General features: G+C 50.3%; 1 protein-coding gene across 1 annotated transcript in view; it reads left to right on the forward strand.

The window, feature by feature from the left end:
• Positions 1-20,430, forward strand: part of esr1 (estrogen receptor 1) — a 465,450-nt gene extending 445,020 nt beyond the window's left edge. Inside the window, exons 8-9 of the mRNA XM_072505188.1 lie at positions 4,649-4,832; positions 19,291-20,430. Of these exons, the coding sequence (XP_072361289.1) occupies positions 4,649-4,832; positions 19,291-19,510 (404 nt within the window). The 3' untranslated portion in view covers positions 19,511-20,430. The remainder of the gene's footprint in view (positions 1-4,648; positions 4,833-19,290) is intronic.
• The last annotated feature ends 2,505 nt before the right edge of the window (positions 20,431-22,935 follow it).

The raw sequence follows: 22,935 nt of genomic DNA on the forward strand, positions 1-22,935 counted from the left end.
GCAACAATCACAGATTTGTCCCGGGCAAGATAGACGGAGGGTTTCAAAGCTGGCATAGGGCAGGCATTAAAAGGATGGGGGACCTGTTCATAGACAGGACCTTCTCCAGGCTGAAAGCGCTTGAGGACAAATTCAGTTTGTCCCTGGAAACACTTTCAGATACCTTCAGGTATGCACCTTTCTCAAAAAACAGGTGGTATCATTTCCACTGCTACCCCCACGCAGGATACAGAATAGGGTGGTCTCCGGCACCTGGGTACGGGAGGGCAAGGTGACGGACATCTACCAGGAACTTCAGGAGGCGGAGGACGCCCCAGTGGAGGAACTTAAGGGCAAATGGGAGGAGGAGCTAGGTGGGGAGCGGGCCTGTGGACGGATGCCCTAAACAGGGTCAATTCTTCTTCATCATGTGCCAGGCTTAGCTTAATCCAATTTAAGGTGGTCCACCAGGCGCACATGACGGCAACCAGGATGAGCAAGCTCTTTGGGGTTGAGGATAAATGTGCGAGGTGTGCGAGAAGCCCTGCAGATCATATCCATATGTTCTGGGCATGCCCGGCTCTTAAGGGATTCTGACAGGGATTTGCTAAGGCAATGTCCAAGATCTTAGACAGGCGGGTGGTGCCGAGTCCAGAGATAGCGATCTTTGGTGTGTCAGACGATCCGGGAGTTCAGGAAGCGAAAGAGGCTCCCTGGTAGCCCGGAGACTGATCCTTTTAATGTGGAGGGACTCGAAGCCCCCGAGTGTAAAGACCTGGGTTAGTGACATGGCTGGGTTTCTCAGTCTTGAGAAAATAAAGTTTGCCTTGAGAGGGTCCATGGCAGGGTTCTCTCAGAGGTGGCAGCCGTTCGTCGACTTTCTAGGAGAGCAGTAAAGGTCAGCAGCAGCAGCATCCCGGGGTGGGGTGGAATTGTTACTTAGTATTGTTATTTTCTCTGTATATATGGTTAACATTTATTTTGTTATGTTAATTGTTGTGAACGGTTATGCAAAAAATTATGTTTTTGACAATTTTTGAATAAAAATAATTTTTTTAAAAAGAAAATGAGAAGTTCTCCCATTTAAAAAATATGAGGAGCCATTATTTCTCTCAGTGTCGTGAGTCTGTGAAATTCTCTTCCCAACAGAGTGGTAGAGGCAAGGTAGTATTATTAAGCCAGGATAGATTCTTTACTAAAAGGGAGTCAGAGAGCATCGAGGTTAGGCAGGAATGTGGCATTAAGGCCACAATCAGCTTAGCCGTGATCTTATCGAATGGCGGAACAGGCTCACGAGGCCAAATGGCCTTTTCCTGCTCCTAATTCATATATTTGTACAAGAGGAAGGATCAGAGGATATCGTGAATACACGGCAAGGGTTGAGATGAGAAGAAGGGATGGTGTCGGAGGAAGGTGAAGAGGAAGAAAGATCTGGAGACGTGTTGGTACCCATAAGTTGTTGGAGTTTGCCATCTTGAACACCCAAAAGACAGAGAAAAAGATTTATGTTCGAAAGTCAGGTGAGATAAAGGGTGAAAAGAAGTGTGGAGCAGGACACCTTTGAGGTAGAGTGAGTCAGTGCTCTGAAGAGAGAGGCCAAGATTGTTCACATGGCAGTGCATGTGGATCACAGGATGTAGCGACATGCAGTCTGAGGAACGTCATATACCTCAGTGTTTTTCAAGCTTTTCTCCCAGGACCCACCTTTGCCAACCAGCCGACCTTCGTGACCCACACCAGCCAAACTTCGCGACACATGTGACGTTCGGATACCTTTAATGCGAAAATGGAGCCTGCTTGGTCCTCACGGTCTCACTCCAATCAGGTTCACTGGAGGAGTGGGCAGTGTGCACATTAGGTGCAGATTTCAGCCAGTTCCTTTGTGTCGTCTTCACCTTTATGAAAACGGAAAATCCGACCTCACACATGTAGGTCGTCGTGAGGGGCAATGGTAACAAAATGCTTGCTTTACTCGGCACTGGATACTCTTGTGCGATACTACTCCAGAATGCTGACAGCCTCACGGGCTTTGGTGTGTTTTTAATGTACTATCACAGGTCAGGTACAAGAGCGTTGGAATCATCTGTAAGTTAAAAACTGACTCTGGGGTCTCAACCTAAAAGGAATATTTCACCCACCACTTCTCTTTCAAAACCTGAAACTTCTCTCATTTGCCCGTACTTCCTTGCATATAACAAACATGGGCTTCGCATCCTTATTTGTATTGGCACAACTGACAAAATCATACCTCAAGAAATCATCTTTATACTGCTTTGTTCCCGAGTTATGTTTCTTCTTTGTAGGCTGTTAACCAGAGATCCTGGAGCTCTGTACACAGCACTGCTCTGTCCTGCCCTGGACTCTCCTGTTGTGAGATCCTATTTGTGTCTCTGGATGTCTCTTACCTTTAAGAAAATGATTCATCTTCATAGCCCTCTTGCCAGCAGCTAGAAAATTGAAGCAGCTCTGCTCCGTGATTTGGCGCCAAAAGTACATACATAGAGGGTGCTTGACATCAAGTGTCATGCAGGGCGAGTGACTTGCTCTCTGCTGCCCCTTTTGGGCAGAAAACTGCACACAGCCTCATTTCATTTTAATTAAAAGGTGGCAGCGGTCACCATTTTCACTTTAAAGGCCATTAACGACGTTGGCCACTTCTCCCGCGATCTGGACCACCATGGGAACGGCAACTTGCTCCACGCACCTCCCGACACTTGGCCACCGCCCACCGTGGGTCGCAACCCGCACTGTGGAAAAATCCTGGTCTGGAAGATTCCTACAATCAGCCACATTGTGGGTTGTTGTAACTGGGAGAATGGTGGGAACGGGACTTTTTATGCATGAATAGTTTAAAAAGACTCGCCTCAGTCCAACCTCTTTAGCAGCTGCCAGAAGTAGCCCTCCCCCAGATAAAAAACACATAACCCTAAAAAAATTAAAAACAAAATAATTGCAAAGGAAGTCAACTATCCATGGCGCCCATGTACTGCACTTCTGTTCTGAGGAGAATTGTTTACATCTCTCTCTCTCTCTCACTCTCTACAAATTGCAGAATTGTTTTTGGTTTTCATCCTTCCTACTTTCTGATCCTCCAGCTCCTCCAATAACAGTTTCCCTCCCTTCCTTCCTTGGTGTTCCCCCCCAATCACAGTCTCTGGTGGAGTGTCAAGAGTGGGGATGTGGGTGGTGGGGGGGGGGGGGAGACACCGGTAAAGATTCACGAGCATGGTTTCCGGGTTGAGGAACTTCAGTTATAGAATTATAGAACATACAGTGCAGAAGGAGGCCATTCGGCCCATCGAGTCTGCACCCACCCACTTAAGCCCTCACTTTCACCCTATCCCCGTAACCCAATAACCCCTCCTAACCTTTTTGGTCACTAAGGGCAATTTATCATGGCCAATCCACCTAACCTGCACGTCTTTGGACTGTGGGAGGAAACCGGAGCACCCGGAGGAAACCCACGCAGACACGGGGGGAACGTGCAGACTCTGCACAGACAGTGATCCAGCAGGGAATCAAACCTGGGACCCTGGTGCTGTGAAGCCACAGTGCTATCCACTTGTGCTACCGTGCTGCCCAAAGTTACCTAGTTACCTAGATAGATTGGAGAAGAGGCGTCTAAGAGGAGATTTGATGCAGGTGTTAAATCACCAGGGTGGGGACAAAATTGATATGGAGAGACTGTTCCCCTTCGTGAACGAAGCAAGAACGAGAGGGCACAGATTTAGAATGATTGGTGAAAGGAGCAGAGATGATGTGAGGACAAAACGTGTTCACTTGGTGAATGGTTAAGTGTGTTTGAGGCAGATTAAATCAAGATGTTAAAGAGGGAATTAGTTTTCATGAAAAGGCAGAACATGAAAGGTTATGAGGAGAAGATGGGGAAATGGCACCAGGTAAGTTGCTTATTCGGAGAGCCGGTGTTGATGGACCAAACGGCGTCTTTCTGCTCTGTAGCAAATTTGTGAGTCTGAATATAGAGAAACAAACTGGAAACTTGGGGCCGCACGGTAGCACCGTGGTTAGCACTGCTGCCTCACAGCACCAGGGACCCGAGTTCAATTCCGGCCTTGGGTGACTGTCTGGGTGGAGTTTGCACTTTCCAGTAGGAGCTCCAGTTTCCTCCCACAGTTCAAAGATGTGCAGGCTAGGTGGACTGGCCATGCTAAATTGCCCCTTCGTGTCCAAAGATGAGCAGGATAGGTGGGGTTGAGAGGATAGGGAGGGGGATTGGGCCTAGGTCGAGTGTTCTTTCGGAGGGTCGGTGCAGACTCGAAAGGCCGAATGGCCTCCTCCTGCACTGTAGGAATTCAATATTCTATGGTTCTATGAATTTAAAAAAACTCTTGTGAAACACTTTTTGATGTTTTACCATGTTAAAGGTGCTTCTGTTGTGGAGTTTGCACATTCTCCCCATGTCTGTGTGGGTCTCACCCCCACAACCTAAAAAGATGTGCAGGCTAGGTGGATGGGCCACGCTAAATTGCCCCTTAATTGTAAAAAAAGAATTGGATATTCAAAATTTTTTTTTTTTTTTAAAGGTACTCTATAAATGCAAGTTGTAGTTTTCAGGGGACCTTTCATCCCTGCAGCAGTTTTTAGACTCCAGTCTCTCTGATGCTCTGGCCATGCTTTGCCTAACTGCTTTGTTTATTTCCCCCTACAGGTGTGTTCCCTTTCCTCTCCAGTACCATGGAAGCTCTGAACGACAGCGAGCAGATTCAGATCATCCTGGACAAAATCACTGATGCTCTGGTTCACTTTATCACCAGGGCAGGGCTGTCACTGCAGCAGCAGTCCCGGAGACTAGCCCAACTCCTCCTCCTGCTCTCCCACATCCGGCACATGAGGTGAGCAGAGTCATTTCTCTCCCATGCCCAATTACTCCCCGACTGGCAGATTGTCACACCTCCTTAATAATTACAATCCCCTCTTTGCTGAAAGGACATGGTGCCCCTGGAGAAGGTAAAATAAAATCCATAACTGAGAGGCTACAACGATCAGTAAACCTAAACTTGGCTGGGCTCTTTTTCCCTAGCAACAAGCAGGCCAAGGGGATGGCCTAGCAGAGGTACGTAAAATGATGAGGGTGTTCGACAGGGAAGGCGTAGGGAAGATGCTTCCATTTGTGATTGAGATCAAAACAAGGGTAACTAATGAATTCAGTAAGGAATTCTAGAGAAACCTCGTTAGCCAGAGAATGGTTAAAATGTGAAACTTGCTACCACACAAAGTAGTTGAGGCAAAAGGTATATATCCATTTAAGGGGAAGCTACATAGGTACTTGAGGGAGAAAGGAACAGGTTATGTGAACAGAGTTAGATGAAAGAGGGTGAGAGGAGACTCGTATACAGCGTAAAGACCAGGATGGACCAATTGGGTTGAATGGCATGTTTCTCTACTGCACATTCAATGTAACTCTGTGGTTGTAATTTATACAGCTGGGCTCAGCATCAGCACCCTCAATAAAAATTTAGAAAATGACTGTCATTAATGCGGGGCCAGATTTTTATCCTCTGTTTGGGAAATGGGAGCCGGGCCATTTCCCAACGTCGCGGTCCCGGCTTCTAAATTTCACCTCACTCACCCGGTCTTCGGGTGTTGGGTGTAGGCTTGGAGTCAGGCTCAGCACCTCCTGAGGCAGGCCCGAGATGGGAACGGACGTGGGTAGATGCTGAGGCCAGTAGTTAGAAGGCGGCCTATCTTTCCTGGGACTTCAGACCAGTTCAATTCAGCAGTGTTAGGCTGTCTAGCATTCACCCCTCACCTCATATCCAACCCCCTCCCACCCACCGCAATGCCCCCTCCATGCTGCATATATCTTCAATGCCCACTCCATGTCCCCCAATATTCCCCATGACCTGCCATATTTCCTCCATGCCACATTGTCCCTTCCATATCCCCTATGCATTTCCATTCCCACTCTTCCAGTATACATTATGTACAGTAGCAATGAGCCATTGGCAAGTCTGGGCAATTATTTGAAATGCTCCAGAGGTTGGCACAATGACTAAAGAAGCTTTAAGAATCTCCGTTGAAAAAATAACTCCTCATCTTACAACCTTATGAAAGTGTCAATCAGCGACAACCATTTATAGTATCAAAGAATAAAGCTTTAGTCATCTTACCATCTCTTAAACTTGTCCAAGTAAAGAAACAGGCACGGAAGAACCACATCAAAAAAGGAATAATCTATTACAACCTCATAAATCTGCCAATCAGAAAAAGCTAGCACTCTCCTGTGCTACTTTGCAAACAAGTCAATTTTCCCTTCTTGGAGCTCAGCTAAGCATTCATAATGAGGCCATCTGGAAAAGGCAGATGTCTAGAAAACCGCCCAGCCCGTTTCTGTTGATACAGTTGCATGCTCCTGTTAAACATAGTGGAAATTCACAATGGAGAAACTATTGCATATTAGATAAGGGCCACCCCAGAAATAGTCACGATTTAAAACCACAACCCTCTTGGTGTAGAAGTTATGAACATGAGAACAAAAACTTTTAACCACTCATCCGTTCAGTCAGATCATAGCTGTTCTGTGACTACATCTAACCACCTCAGTCCCACAATCTTTAACAACTTTGCCGTATAAAAATCTATCAATCCCAGTTTTAACATTTTCATTTGACTGAGCCTCAACAGTTTGCTTAGAGACGAGAGAGTTCCTGAATTCCACTACCCTTTATGTGGTCGCTCCTGAACAACCCAGCTCTAATTTAAAGTCATTCCCTAGTTCTGGACTCCCCTAACAGTTCTACCCTACCTACCTCCTGTGATCACCTCAAACACCTCAATTAAATCAGCCATTAATCTTCTATACTCGTATACAGTTTTAACAATCCGGGGCATCATTCCATCTCTGAATTACACTTGGCTAAGGAATTAAAACAGAGAAGACCGGGAACATCTAGCAGCATGTATGGAAAGAGAAGCAGTGTTAGCATTTTAGATTGCCATGGGATTGGAAGATGGTAGAAGTGCAAAGCATTGAAGGCAGAGCCATGGGGAGGAGGTGACATGAACACAGGAGAAAGGTCTGGGATAGGAATGATTAAAAGACAAATAGGGATAACCGTGTGAAGTGACGGGGGTTCATATTGAAAGACACATAAGAAGACAAATGGTGAGTCCAGAGGAGGTTTAATGTTTACAGAATGAAAGCAGAAGGGGAGGGAAGCTTGGAAAATCCAGTAGAGAGACAGTGGTAAGCACTGCTGCCTCACAGCGCCAGCGACCCCGGTTCGATTCCGACTTTGAATGACTGTCTGTCTGGAGTTTGCACGTTCTACTAGTGTCGGTATAGGTGTGCTCCGGTTTCCTCCCACAGTCCAAAAATGTGCAGGTTAGGTGGATTTACCATGGTCAATTGCCCCTTAGTGTCCAGAATGTTAGGTGGGGTTATGGGGCTACGGAGCTAGGGCGGGGCAGTGTGTCTAGGCAGAGTGCTCTTTCAAAGGTCGGTGTATACACAGTGGGCCGAATGGCCTCCTTCTGCACTGTAGGGATTCTACTCTATGAGAAAAAGGCTCCCCTGATCCGGGAATGAGGCAGAGCAAGGTGGATCAACCCAAGTGGCGCCGACCACCCCATCGACGGTGTTGAATTAAAGGGATCCCCACCCCAGGCACGTGGCCTTGCACATCCTGTTATTTTCAGTGTGTGATGAGGAGCTGAAACTATGTTTACTGTGATTGTTATGATGGGTGATCACTCCCAAACAATTTTATTTCATGTCACGTGAATGGATATGGAATCAAAACAAACATTTTCTCAGTGTCTCAAATTTGCCTAGATTGTCCAGAGTTTTAAATCTTGTTCATCCTCGAGGATGTTAAGATATTAATGGGAGGGAGACCATTTAGCTTATTTTAATTTTTTTCATTCTTTCATTGGATGTGGCCGTTGCTGGCAAGGTGAGTCTTCGTTATCGGGAGGGCCCCAGACCACTTGCCGGCGGCACATGCCTCGCCGTGCCACCCTGTTCCGGATGCTGACTCCCAGACGTGCTGTTGCCAGGGGGCTGGGTCGCGGGGGAGGTGGTGGGTGCCGACACCACACCATAGGGTGGCTCCGGGTTGGCACCCAGTACCCTCCCCCCCCCCCCCCCCCCCAGTCGGTGCCCATAGGGCCCCGGGGTTCACCTCGGGATGGAGGGGCAGCTGGGTTGATCTCTGGTTGCCCCTCCATCATCTGCCTCTGCCAGCCCTGGTAACTCCCCAATGTCTGCAGCACATGTCCCCAGTGTCAATGCCCTCAGTGACGCTTCTCAGTGACTGTGACATCTCACAAGATCTCACAATTTACAGTACATTCAGCCCATCAAGTCTGCACCGGCTCTTGGAAAGAGCACTCCAGCCAAGCCCAGACCTCCACCTTATCCCCATAACCCAGTAACCCCACCCAACACTAAGGGCAATTTTGGATATTAAGGGCAATTTAGCATGGCCAATTCACCTAACCTGCACATCTTTGGACTGTGGGAGGAAACCGGAGCACCCGGAGGAAACCCACGCACACACGGGGAGAACGTGCAGACTCCTCACAGACAGTGACCCAAGCCGGGAATCGAACCTGGGACCCTGGAGCTGTGAAGCAATTGTGCTATCCACTATGCTACCGTGCTGACCTGGTGACATGCTCTGGAGCACCCTGGCAATGCTCACCTGTGACTGGGACAAGCTCTGCCTCGTCTCGGCTATGCCCACCTGAGACTGGGAGACTTCCCCCAGCAATTGGAACATGCTCTGGAGAGCCCACCTGAGACTGGGAAATGCCCCTCATCAAGGTCCACCTGGTACTGGGTCACGTCCCCCAGCAACTGGGACATGCTCTGGAGGGCCTCAGCAATGCCTACCTGAGACTGGGAAATGCCCCTCACCAAGGTTCACCTGGTACTGGGTCACGTCCCCCAGTAACTGCGACATGCTGACGAGGTGCTCAACCATGGCCGTCACTGACTGAGCTACACCTTGGACACCTCCACTCCACTCATGCTGGTGACGTTGTGCACCAGGCTTTCCACTGTGGTCGCCGCCCTGGCAGTGTTAGCCTCGGTGCCACGCATTGCCAGCGACATCTCCTGCGCCAGTAGCCTCTGGGACTCCTCCAATCGGCTATGGCCCTGCTGAAATGTCGCTGACATCCTCTGAATATCATGGCCGCACCCTATCACTGCATCAGCTCTGGGTAAACCTGGCCCAGACGCTCAGCATCTGATTGGGACCCAGCTGGGATCCAGCAGACCTCCGTCTGCTGTGTTGCCTGGGCGTTGCTGCCTCCAGCTGATGTCCATCAACAACTGTGTGGTGCTCACCAGAATGTGCCCCAGAAGCCTGTCCACTATTGTCACCCACCGAGGTGTGTCTCTGTGCTGGTGGAGGGTGGGGATGACGGCCGTGATGCGAATGCGGTGGCGCCCTCTGAGCTCTCCTCCAAGGTATACTCATGGGAGGTGAGGGGGGGAGGTAGAGGGAATCCCCCACCCCCTTTCCTGGTAGGTGGTGAGGACTCTGATGTCCGGCACCCCACCGCCCGTCTAGGCCCTCTCCCGTCTGTTGTGAGCCAACTTCTCCTGCAGGGACACAGGGGGGGCATCGTGAGCCACATGTTTCGTCCATCGAGTGGGTGTGGGTGGTTTGGGCTGGGGGAAGATGGGGCATATGCGGGAAGGGGGGAGTGTGGGGGAATGGGGAGAAGTGGGGTGAGGGGTATGTGTGGGATTGGGAGTATGTATGGGGGTGGGGTGACAACGCTGGACATGGGTGGGCCAGAGCATGGAATGATGTTGGGATGGGATGGTGCCAAGTGCATTCTCAATATGGACAGGCGGCGGCGGGGGTGGGGGGCGGGATTGGAACTCACCTATGCTGTCCGGTGTAGGTCATTGATCTTGTTATGGCACTGGGTACCGGTCCGCCTGGTGACGCACCCCGAGCTTACGGCTGCTGCCACTTCTTCCCAGGCGGCACTGGCTGTCCTGTTACTGACCCTCCAAGACCCTCAGGGGAACAGAGCGTCCCTGCAGGATCTCCCTTGTTAGCAGGGGCCTGCCGAACACTATCAGGGCGAATCAGCTGGCAGGATCATCATTTGCGGCGTGAAGCCCGTGGGACCTCGTTAAATGGACCAATTAATGTTTTATAGTGGTGACGTCCTCGCCGGGCCGAGCATTGGGAAGCTCATGGCAGTTCCAGCCCACTACACACTCAGAAACCTGTTGGTTAAATCGCCCTCAACATATTGGTTTGATGATCTTTCATTGGGAACTGGGAAAAGTTAGAAATATGACATGTTTTAGGAAAGTGAAAAGGGAGGAGGATGGGAAAAGAAGGAGTATGATTGGATGAAGACAGGAGAGGTTAAATGATAAAAGAACTGGAAGTGCAAGGCCAAAGGGAATGATAACAGGACGGGTAAAACAAAAGAATCAAAGCAAAATACTGCGGATACTGGAGGTCTGAATAAAAACACGAAGTGCTGGAAAATAGTCTGGTAGCATATGTAGAGATAACGTTTGGAGTCAAATATAACTCCTCTTCAGAACTGAAGAAAAGATGTGCGTAGAGGAGGTGTGAATGACAGAACGAGAAACATTCTGCCATCCAAAAGCAAAACAAGGGGGAAAATTAGACTAAAACTGAAACCTGTATGAAAGAAACAAAACCGGGGAAGAGATTCCAATCTGAAATTGCTGAATGTTGAGTCCAGAAGGCTGTAAGGTGCCCAATGGAAAGGGGACGTTCTGTTCCTTGAGCCTAGGTTGAGCTTCATTGGAACGCTGCAGCAGGCCGAGGACAGAAAGGTCAGTGTGAGGGCAAGGTAGAGATTATAAATGGCGGCCCACTCGCAGATTGAGCAGAGGTGTTGGCAAAATGGGCAAACAATCTGCACTTGGTCTCCTCAGTGTAGAGCAGACTGCATTGCATATACTATGTTGTAAGAAGTACAAGTAAGTTACTGTTTTTTGAGGGCCTGGGGTGCTTAGAAGGAAGGAGGTAAAAGGGTAGGTGTTACATCTCCTGTATTTGCATGGAAAGATGCGGTGGGAAGGGGAGGTTGGGAATGGTTGAGGGGTGGTCTAGAGTGTTACTGCCAGGACGACCCTCCTGGAATGCTAAAAGGAGAGGGGGATGGAAAATGTGTGTGGTGGCGGCATGACATTGGAGATGTGAAATAGCGGAGGATGATGGGGTGGAAGGTGAGGACAAGGGGAATCTGATCATGGTTCTTGGAGGCGGGGAAGAGGTGAGAGTAGAAGTGTGGGAAATAGAATGGCATGGTTGAGGGGCTTGGTTGGTGAGGGTTGGTGGCAGTGGGGGGAGGGGATGGGGAATCCTCGGTTGAAGAAAAAGGATGACCTGTCAGAAGCACTCCTGAGGAAGATTGCGTTATAGAAAACTACAAAATAGAAGCAAGAGATAGCCATTCGGCCATTCGAGCCTGCTCCGCCATTGATTATGATCATGGCTGATCATCAAGTTCAATACCCTGATCCCACATTCCCCCCATATCCTTGATCCCTTTAGCCCCAAGAGCTATATCATTTTTTAAAAAATAATATTTTATTGAGGTATTAGAAAAATGTTTATAACAGTAACATAAACAATGACATCAACATGGTAAAATAAACATTTCCCCCCCAGCCCAATCTTCACGCACCTCAACCATACAACAACAATCCGACCCCCCCCCCCCTTGGAATACTGCATCTGCTGACATTTTAATTTTCCCGAGAAAGTCGCCGAACGGCTGCCACCTCCGGGTGAACCCGACCATTGACCCTCTTACAGCAAACCTTATTCACTCGAGACTGAGAAACCCAGCCATGTCACTAACCCAGGTCTCTACACTCGGGGGCTTTGAGTCCCTCCACATTAACAAGATCCATCTCCAGGCTACCAGGGAGGCAAAGGCCAAGGTGTCAGCCTCTTTCGCCCCCTGAACTCCCGGCTCTTCCGACACTCCAAAGATCGCCACCTCCGGACTCGGCACCACCTGTGTTTTTAGCACCGTGGACATTGCCTTAGCAAAACACTGCCAAATCCCTCTAAGCTCCAGGCATGCCCAAAACATGTGGACATGATTTGCTGGGCTTCCCGCGCACCTCGCACACCTGTCCTCTACCCCGAAAAACCTGCTTATCCTAGCCACTGTCAAGTGTGCCCGGTGGACTACCTTAAATTGCATCAGGCTAAGCCTGGCACATGATGAGGATGTATTAACCCTGCCTAGGGCATCCGCCCATAGACCCGCCTCTATCTCTCCTCCTAGCTCGTCCTCCCACTTGCCCTTAAGCTCCTCCACCGGGGTTTCAACCACCTCCGAAAGCTCCTGGTAAATATCCAATACCTTTCGCTCTCCCATCCAGGTACTGGAAACTATTCTATCCTGTATCCCCCTTGGCGGCAGCAGCGGAATGGCCGGCACCTGTTTCCTCAGGAAGTCTCGCACCTGCAAATACCTAAAACCATTCCCTGCTGGCAATTTAAATTTATCCTCCAAGGCTTTCAAGCTGGGAAAGCTCCCTTCTATAAATAGATCCCCCATCCTTCTAATTCCTGCCCTCTGCCAACTCCGGAACCCACCATCTAGCTTACCCGGTACAAACCTGTGGTTATTATAAATCGGGGTCCAAACCGATGCTCCCTCCACTCGCTTATGTCTCCTCCATTGCCCCCAGATTCTCAGAGCTGCCACCACCACCGGACATGTGGAGTATCGGGCCGGCAAGAACGGCAGAGGTGCCGTTACCAATGCTCCCAGACTGGTGCCTATACATGATGCCGCCTCCATCCGCTCCCATGCCAACCCCTCACCCACTACCCACTTCCTAATCATGGCTATATTAACCGTCCAGTAGTAATTACAGGAGTTCGGCAGCGCCAACCCACCCTCCCCCCGTAACACTTTCTTCACTCGCGGGGTTTTACTTGCCCACACAAAGCCCGAAATAATCTTATTCACCCGCTTGAAAAAGGCCTTAGGGATGAAGATGGGGAGGCACTGAAAGACAAACAGAAATCTGGGGAGGACCATCATTTTCACGGTCTGTACCCTCCCCACCAGGGATAGCGGGAGCATGTTCCATCTCTTAAAGTCCCCTTCCATTTGTTCTACCAATCGGGATAGGTTTAACTTGTGCAGTACCTCCCATTCTCGGGCCACCTGGATTCCCAGATATCGAAAGCTCTTCCCTACCTATGCGGCAGCTCTCCCAGTCTCTTCCCGTTGCCTGGATCGCAAACATCTCGCTTTTCCCCCATGTTCAATTTGTACCCAGAAAAATTGCCAAATTCCCCCAAGGTTCGCATTACTTCCCCATCCCCTCCAGCGGGTCTGAAATATACAAGAGCAGGTCATCTGCATAGAGTGAGACCCGGTGCTCCACTCTCCCCCGAACCAGCCCTTTCCAGTTCCTAGAGGCTCTTAACGCCATGGCCAATGGCTCTATGGCCAGAGCAAATGGTAGCGGGTAGAGGGGCACCCTTGCCTCGTCCCTTGGTGTAGTTTAAAATACCCCGGCCTCAGCCGGTTCGTACGCACCCTCGCTACTGGTGCCTGATAGAACAACCGCACCCAGTCAATGAAGCCCTCACCAAACACAAACCTTCCCAGCGCCTCCCACAGGTAATTCCACGCCACACGATCAAAAGCCTTCTCCGCATCCATCGCTACCACCACCTCCACCTCCTCTCCTTCTGAGGGCATCATAATAACATTGAGCAGCCTTTGAACATTGGCCTTGAGTTGCCTGCCCTTAACAAATCCTGTCTGGTCTTCCCCTAACACCCTCGGGACACAGTCCTCTATCCTTGTGGCCAGTATCTTAGCCAGCAGTTTGGCGTCCACATTCAGTAGAGAGATCGGCCTGTATGACCCGCATTGCTCCGTATCCTTCTCCCGTTTCAGGATCAATGAAATCGAGGCCTGTGACATTGTTGGGGTGAGGACTCCCTTCTCTCTTGCTTCATTAAATGTCCTCACCAACAGTGGGCCCAATGTCTCTGAAAACGTCTTGTAGAATTCCACCGGGTAGCCGTCAGGCCCCAGGGCCTTGCCTGACTGCATGCCCTCCAGCCCCTTGATTATTTCCTCACTCTCAATTGGGGCTCCCAGCCCTTCCACCAGATCCTCATCTACCCTCGGAAACCTCAACTGATCCAACAACTGCCTCATCCCCTCCACCCCAGCCGGGGGTTCCGACTCATATAATTTACTATAGAAGTCCTTAAACACCTCGTTTACCCCCGCTGGGTCCAGGACAGTATTACCGTCTCTACTCTTTACTTCACCTATCTCCCTGGCCGCCTCACTTTTCCTGAGCTGGTGCGCCAACATTCTGCTTGCCTTTTCCCCGTGCTCATAAATCGCCCCCCTTGCCTTCCTCAACTGTTCCGCTGCTTTCCCTATGGTCAACAGCCCAAACTCCACCTGTAGCCTCTGCTGCACCCTCAGTAGCCCCGCGTCCGGGGCCTCCGAGTATCTCCTGTCCACCTGGAGTATCTCCTCAACTATCCTGTCCCTCTCAGCCCGTTCCGCCTTTTCTCTGTGGGCCCGTATCGAGCTTAATTCCCCTCTGACCACTGCCTTCAGAGCTTCCCAAACCGTCACTGCAGAGACCTCCCCCGTATCATCTGTTTCCAGGTAGTTCTGGATGGACTGGTTCACCCCCCCCACAGATCACTTCGTCCGCTAACAATCCCACATCCAGTCTCCACAGTGGGCGTTGCCCTCTCTCCACACTAACCCGTAGATTCACCCAATGTGGGGCATGATCCGACACTGCGATTGCCGAGTACTCAGTATCCACCACCTTCGCCAAGAGGTGAGCCGGACGCGGGGCTACTGAGGGTGCGGTAGAGGCTCAGAACATTAGCGCCCTGCTCAGAACAAAAAAGTCGATGCGAGAGTATACTTGTGGACATGTGAGAAAAAGAAAAACTCCTTTGTCCTCGGCCGTGCAAACCTCCATGGATCTACTCCCCCCCCCCTCTGCCATCTTTTCCATGAAACCCTTAAATTCCTTTGCCGCAGCCGGCCTCCTCACTGTCCTGGACCCCCCCCGCCCCACCCCCCTTCTGCTGACAGTTAATTTTCCCCAAAGAAGTCGACGAACGGCTGCCACCTCCGAGCGAACCCTAACATTGACCCTCTGAAGGCGAACTTGATTTTCTCCAGACAGAGAAAGCTAGCCATGTCAGTTAGCCAGGTTTCCATCGTCGGGGGCTTTGGGTCCCTCCAAGCGATTAGAATCCATCTCCGAGCTACCAGGGAAGCAAAGGCTAGAACGTCTGCCTCTTTCTCCTCCTGGATTCCCGGTCTTCCGACACCCCGAAAATCGCCACCTCTGGACTCGGTGCCACCCTTGTTTTCAACACTTTGGACATGACATCCGCAAACCCCGGCCAGAATCCCCTAAGCTTCGGGCATGCCCAAAACATATGGACATGATTCGCTGGCCCTCCCACACACCTTGCACACCTGTCTTCTATCCCAAAGAACCTGCTTATCTGAGCCACTGTCATGTGAGCCTGGTGGACGACCTTGAACTGTATCAGGCTGAACCTGGCATATGATGTGGACACGTTGACTCTACTCAACGCGTCCGCCCAGAGACCATCCTCTATCTCACCTCCTAACTCCTCTTCCCACTTGCGTTTCAACTCCTCGGTCTGCGTCTCCTCTGACCCCATGAGTTCCTTGTAAATGTCAGAAACCCTCCCTTCTCCCACCCACACTCTGGAATCTACCCTGTCCTGTATCCCCTTTGGTGGTAGGAGCGGAAAGGTTGAGACCAGCCTGCGTAGGAAGTCCCGCGCCTGCAGGTACCTAAACTCATTTCCTCTCGTCAATCCAAATTTCTCCTCCAGTCCCTCAGGCTAGAAAAGCTCCCCTCTACAAACATATCTCCCATCCTCTCAATCCCTGCTCTCTGCCATCTCTGGAACCCTCCATCCAGCCTTCCCGGGGCAAACCGGTGATTATTACAGATTGGAGACCAGACCGATGCTCCCTCCGCTCCCACATGTCTCCTCCATTGCCCCCAGACTCTCAGGGCCGCCACCATCATGGGGCTGGTGGAGTACCGTGCCGGCAGGAACAGCAGAGGCGCCGTTACCAATGCCCCCAAACTAATGCCCTTGCATGATGCCGCCTCCACTCGCTCCCACACTGACCCTCGCCCCACCACCCACTTCCTAATCATGGCTATATTCGCTGCCCCGTAATAATTACTAAAGTTTGGCTCCGCTCCAGCATCCCCTTTTTTACTCGCGGGGTCTTGCCCGCCTATACAAAGCTAGAGATCACCTTATTGACCCGTTTAAAAAAGGACCGCGGAATAAAGATGGGGAGACACTGAAACACAAACAGGAATCTCGGGAGGGCCGTCACCTTCACTGTCTGCACCCTCCCAGCTAGTGACAACGGGAGCGCATCCCACCTTCGGAAATCGTCCTTCATTTGGTCTACTAATTGGGCCAAATTTAACATGTGTAGCCGTTCCCATTCCTGCACCACCTGAATGCCAAGGCACCGAAAGCTTCCCCCCACCACCCTAAACGGCAGCTCCCCCAACCGTCTCTCCTGCCCCCTTGCCTGGATCGCAAACATCTCACTTTTCCCTATATTCAGTTTATAACCCGAAAACCGGCCAAATTCCCCCAGAATCCTCATAATTGCTTCCATCCCTTCTAGTGGGTCCGAAACATAGAGGAGCAGGTCGTCTGCGATTAGCGAGACTCTGTGTTCCCCCCGGACCAGCCCCTTGAGGCTCTCAGTGCAATTGCCAGCGGCTCTATGGCCAATGCAAACAGCAGTAGGAGAGGGGGAATCCCTGTCTCGTCCCCGGGTGCAGCCTGAAATAGTCCGATGTTGACCTATTCGTCCGTACGCTCGCAACAGGAGACTTATACAGCAGCCTGACCCAGTCAATGAAGCCCCGCCCACATCCAAACCGTCCCAGTACCTCCCACAGATATTCCCATTCCACCCAATCAAATGCCTTCTCTGTGTCCATTACGACCTCTACTTCCACGTCCCTACCTTCTGGGGGCATCATGATCACATTTAACAACCTTCTTACATTGGCCGCCAACTGCCTACCCTTAACGAATCCCGTCTGGTCCTCCCGAATCACGTCCGGAACGCAGTCTTCAATCCTAGAGGACAAGATTTTGGCCAACAGTTTGGCGTCTAGATTTAGTCAGGATATCGGCCTGTAGGACCCGCATAACTCCAGGACCTTGTCCCGCTTCAGGATCAATGAGATAGCGGCCTGTGACAGCGTCGGGGGAAGCACCCCTCTTTCCCTTGTCTCATTGAATGTCCTCATCAACAGCGGCCCCAATATCCCAGAGAACGTTTTATAAAACTCCACTGGGTACCCGTCTGGCTCGGGGCTTTACCCGACTGCATGACCTTCAGCCCCTCTGCTATTTCCTCCAACCCGATCGGGGCCCCCAGCCCTTCTACCAACCCCCCCATCCACCTTCGGGAACTTCAGCCCCCCTAAAAAGTGCCTCATCCCCTCCGGCCCAGCTGGGGGTTCTGACTCATACAACCTGCTGTAAAACTACTTGAACGCCTTATTAACCCCTGCTGAATCTCTGATCAGGTTCCCGTCTCTGTCCTTTACTTTCCCTATCTCCCTGGCTGCGTCCCTCTTTCTAAGCTGCTGTGCAAGCATTCTGCTGGCCTTCTCTCCATATTCATAAATAGCCCCCCTCGCCTTCCTCAGCTGCTCCACTGCCTTCCCTGTAGTTAACAAGCCAAACTCCGCCTGTAGCCTCCGTCGTTCCCTTAGAAGCCCTGCCTCTGGAGTCTCCGCATACCTCCTGTCGACCTGCAGTATCTCCTTTATCAGTCGGTCCGTCTCTGCTCTGTCTGCCTTCTCCCTGTGGACCCGTATCGAGATCAGCTCCCCTCTAACCACCGCGCACTAAAACATCTCTATTCCAATAATCTCTCTGTGAAGGCCAACATACCATTAGCCTTCTTTATTGCCTGCTGTACCTGCGCACTTATTTTCAGCGACTGATGCACGAGGACACCAAGGTTTTGCTGAGTATCCACCTCTCACAATTTACACCCATTTCAAACAATAATCTGTCTTACTGTTTTTGCTATCGAAATGGATAACCTCACATTTACCCACATTATACTGCATCTGCCATGCATATGCCCACTCACTCAGCCTGTCCAAATCCTGCTGAAGCATCTCTGCATCCTCCTCACAGCTCACCCTCCCACTCAACTTTGTATCATCTGCAAATTTGGAGATAATACATTTAGTTCCCTCATCCAAATCATGAATATATAATCTGAACATTTGGGGTCCTAGTACAGATCCCTGCGGTACCCCACTGGTCACTGCCTGCCAATCAGAAAAAGACCCATTCATTCCAACTTTTTGCTTCCTGTCTGCTCGCCAGCTTTCTATCCATCCCGTGTGCTTTAACTTTACATATTAATCTGTTATGTGAGACCTTGTCGAAAGCCTTCTGAAAGTCGAAACCACATCCACCAGTTCTCACTGGTCAACTCTACTAGTTATGCCTTCAAAGAATTCTGTCAAGCATGATTTTTCTTTCATAAATCCATGCTTACATCACTACTTATCAGATGTGAAGGGGAGGGAGAAACTGGGGGAATGGAATGGAGTCCTTACAAGGAATCAGGGTGTGAAGAAGTGTGTTGGAGGTACCTGTGACACATGGTGAATATTTGTTGAGAGCCTATTACCAGAAATATAGATTCGAGAAGTCATGAAGGAGTAGTGGAGGTTAGGAGATGGACCTCGTCATGGTGAGAGAAGGGTGGAAATTGGAAGCAAAGTTGATCAAACGATCCAGTTTGGGGTGAGAGCGGGAAGTGGCATCCATACACCATCAATGTCCTGGAGAAAGTGGGTACATTGAAGTGCGCCTGAACAAAACTGGAACAGGAATGCTTCATATTGTCCATAAAAAGTAGAGTAGAGCGAGCTCCCATGCAATTTCCCACAGGATCACCATTCATTTGGAGGAAGTGGGTGTAGTTATGAAAGAGGTTGTTCAAAGCAACCTCTTCTTCAGCACCCAACAGCAACTTCTAATTGTGTGACCCCCCCCTCCCGTTACCTTTCTATAGCGTTCTTAAACATCTCATATCTATATATATATATCAAATTAATATTGATTGAACCTTCCATCTGATTGGCTGCTCTGTGCAATTGTGTGAATGATCTGGGAGGATTGGGTTCACTGTGTGTACTTTGTGTATACTTAGGTGGTGCTGAGCTGATTCTCTGTAATGTGCTTTGATCAACAGTAACAAAGGAATGGAACACCTGTACAGTATGAAGTGTAAGAATGTGGTGCCACTGTATGACTTGCTCCTGGAGATGCTGGATGCTCACAGAATGCATACACCAATGGACAAGACCCCACCTGGAGGAAATGGTACAAGTCCAATGAATAGAGGGACCACACCATCCTCTTCTTCATTGTCTCTAAAGAAGTCTGACGTGAGTTTTGAAACATCCAGATAGGTAACTGATTCACTGTTGGACAGTATTAACAGAAATTCCAACACCAAACTACCTATGATCACTTGCAAATGAAGCAAAAGTCACTGCAGCAAAATCACATAGCTTCAGCTTCATCGACGCACTCCACCCAACTACTCTGTGAAGAAGAATGCCCTGTATTTTGTATATCCACTGACTCGGAACAGGGCTCGTTAACAATGCAGTATAATGTTCCCAGCAATTATGTAAAGTTCTCTAATATTCTTGAAGAATTTACCACAATTCCAAATGCTTCTCACAAACCTTGCCACAAGAGACATGAATATGAATTCCAACAGGACTATAGGACTGATGTTAAAGGACTGATATGTAACGCTTGGCTTGAAAGAAACACTTGGTGACAAACTGAGTTAACCCTTCGCCTCTGACCTGAGGTCAAATCGACTGTTGACTGCTTGGATGGAAGACTGTGCTGGAATGGGCAGAAGTGAAATGAATGCACCTCTCCCAGTGCACATCTGGCTCTGATAGGTAACCTCAAAGGACGGCTGTGTGAAAGAAATGCTACACTGGCACCAATCTTCTGAGGTGTGGGGCATATTTCGGGCACAGAGTAGAAGCAGCTTTACTCTGATGCTGAACCCCATTCACTCCCTTACCGTCAACCAAAAAATCTTCAAACAGCAAAGCACACAGTGCCACCCTTGTGAAATTTCCCATGACCCAACTGACCCTGTCGCAACTTCAGTTCTTCTGTTAACACTGGCATCAGTCTTCATTGCATTGCTTCTACTATCATCTTTGTTAGTTAATTTGGTTTTTGTTTCACTCATTATTAATTTGAATGGATGGACTTGCTTTGCACTCAATTAGGAGTAATTACAGCCAATATTCCACACACCTTCAGTTAAGTCAGATGACTTTGTTGCATCAAAACCCTGATCCTCATCTACCCTCGGAAACCTCAACTGATCCAACAACTGCCTCATCCCCTCCACCCCAGCCGGGGGTTCCGACTCATATAATTTACTATAGAAGTCCTTAAACACCTCGTTTACCCCCGCTGGGTCCAGGACAGTATTACCGTCTCTACTCTTTACTTCACCTATCTCCCTGGCCGCCTCACTTTTCCTGAGCTGGTGCGCCAACATTCTGCTTGCCTTTTCCCCGTGCTCATAAATCGCCCCCCTTGCCTTCCTCAACTGTTCCGCTGCTTTCCCTATGGTCAACAGCCCAAACTCCACCTGTAGCCTCTGCTGCACCCTCAGTAGCCCCGCGTCCGGGGCCTCCGAGTATCTCCTGTCCACCTGGAGTATCTCCTCAACTATCCTGTCCCTCTCAGCCCGTTCCGCCTTTTCTCTGTGGGCCCGTATCGAGCTTAATTCCCCTCTGACCACTGCCTTCAGAGCTTCCCAAACCGTCACTGCAGAGACCTCCCCCGTATCATCTGTTTCCAGGTAGTTCTGGATGGACTGGTTCACCCCCCCCACAGATCACTTCGTCCGCTAACAATCCCACATCCAGTCTCCACAGTGGGCGTTGCCCTCTCTCCACACTAACCCGTAGATTCACCCAATGTGGGGCATGATCCGACACTGCGATTGCCGAGTACTCAGTATCCACCACCTTCGCCAAGAGGTGAGCCGGACGCGGGGCTACTGAGGGTGCGGTAGAGGCTCAGAACATTAGCGCCCTGCTCAGAACAAAAAAGTCGATGCGAGAGTATACTTGTGGACATGTGAGAAAAAGAAAAACTCCTTTGTCCTCGGCCGTGCAAACCTCCATGGATCTACTCCCCCCCCCCTCTGCCATCTTTTCCATGAAACCCTTAAATTCCTTTGCCGCAGCCGGCCTCCTCACTGTCCTGGACCCCCCCCGCCCCACCCCCCTTCTGCTGACAGTTAATTTTCCCCAAAGAAGTCGACGAACGGCTGCCACCTCCGAGCGAACCCTAACATTGACCCTCTGAAGGCGAACTTGATTTTCTCCAGACAGAGAAAGCTAGCCATGTCAGTTAGCCAGGTTTCCATCGTCGGGGGCTTTGGGTCCCTCCAAGCGATTAGAATCCATCTCCGAGCTACCAGGGAAGCAAAGGCTAGAACGTCTGCCTCTTTCTCCTCCTGGATTCCCGGTCTTCCGACACCCCGAAAATCGCCACCTCTGGACTCGGTGCCACCCTTGTTTTCAACACTTTGGACATGACATCCGCAAACCCCGGCCAGAATCCCCTAAGCTTCGGGCATGCCCAAAACATATGGACATGATTCGCTGGCCCTCCCACACACCTTGCACACCTGTCTTCTATCCCAAAGAACCTGCTTATCTGAGCCACTGTCATGTGAGCCTGGTGGACGACCTTGAACTGTATCAGGCTGAACCTGGCATATGATGTGGACACGTTGACTCTACTCAACGCGTCCGCCCAGAGACCATCCTCTATCTCACCTCCTAACTCCTCTTCCCACTTGCGTTTCAACTCCTCGGTCTGCGTCTCCTCTGACCCCATGAGTTCCTTGTAAATGTCAGAAACCCTCCCTTCTCCCACCCACACTCTGGAATCTACCCTGTCCTGTATCCCCTTTGGTGGTAGGAGCGGAAAGGTTGAGACCAGCCTGCGTAGGAAGTCCCGCGCCTGCAGGTACCTAAACTCATTTCCTCTCGTCAATCCAAATTTCTCCTCCAGTCCCTCAGGCTAGAAAAGCTCCCCTCTACAAACATATCTCCCATCCTCTCAATCCCTGCTCTCTGCCATCTCTGGAACCCTCCATCCAGCCTTCCCGGGGCAAACCGGTGATTATTACAGATTGGAGACCAGACCGATGCTCCCTCCGCTCCCACATGTCTCCTCCATTGCCCCCAGACTCTCAGGGCCGCCACCATCATGGGGCTGGTGGAGTACCGTGCCGGCAGGAACAGCAGAGGCGCCGTTACCAATGCCCCCAAACTAATGCCCTTGCATGATGCCGCCTCCACTCGCTCCCACACTGACCCTCGCCCCACCACCCACTTCCTAATCATGGCTATATTCGCTGCCCCGTAATAATTACTAAAGTTTGGCTCCGCTCCAGCATCCCCTTTTTTACTCGCGGGGTCTTGCCCGCCTATACAAAGCTAGAGATCACCTTATTGACCCGTTTAAAAAAGGACCGCGGAATAAAGATGGGGAGACACTGAAACACAAACAGGAATCTCGGGAGGGCCGTCACCTTCACTGTCTGCACCCTCCCAGCTAGTGACAACGGGAGCGCATCCCACCTTCGGAAATCGTCCTTCATTTGGTCTACTAATTGGGCCAAATTTAACATGTGTAGCCGTTCCCATTCCTGCACCACCTGAATGCCAAGGCACCGAAAGCTTCCCCCCACCACCCTAAACGGCAGCTCCCCCAACCGTCTCTCCTGCCCCCTTGCCTGGATCGCAAACATCTCACTTTTCCCTATATTCAG

The sequence above is a fragment of the Scyliorhinus torazame genome, chromosome 1, assembly GCF_047496885.1.
Source record: "Scyliorhinus torazame isolate Kashiwa2021f chromosome 1, sScyTor2.1, whole genome shotgun sequence".
NCBI classification, from domain to species: domain Eukaryota; kingdom Metazoa; phylum Chordata; class Chondrichthyes; order Carcharhiniformes; family Scyliorhinidae; genus Scyliorhinus; species Scyliorhinus torazame.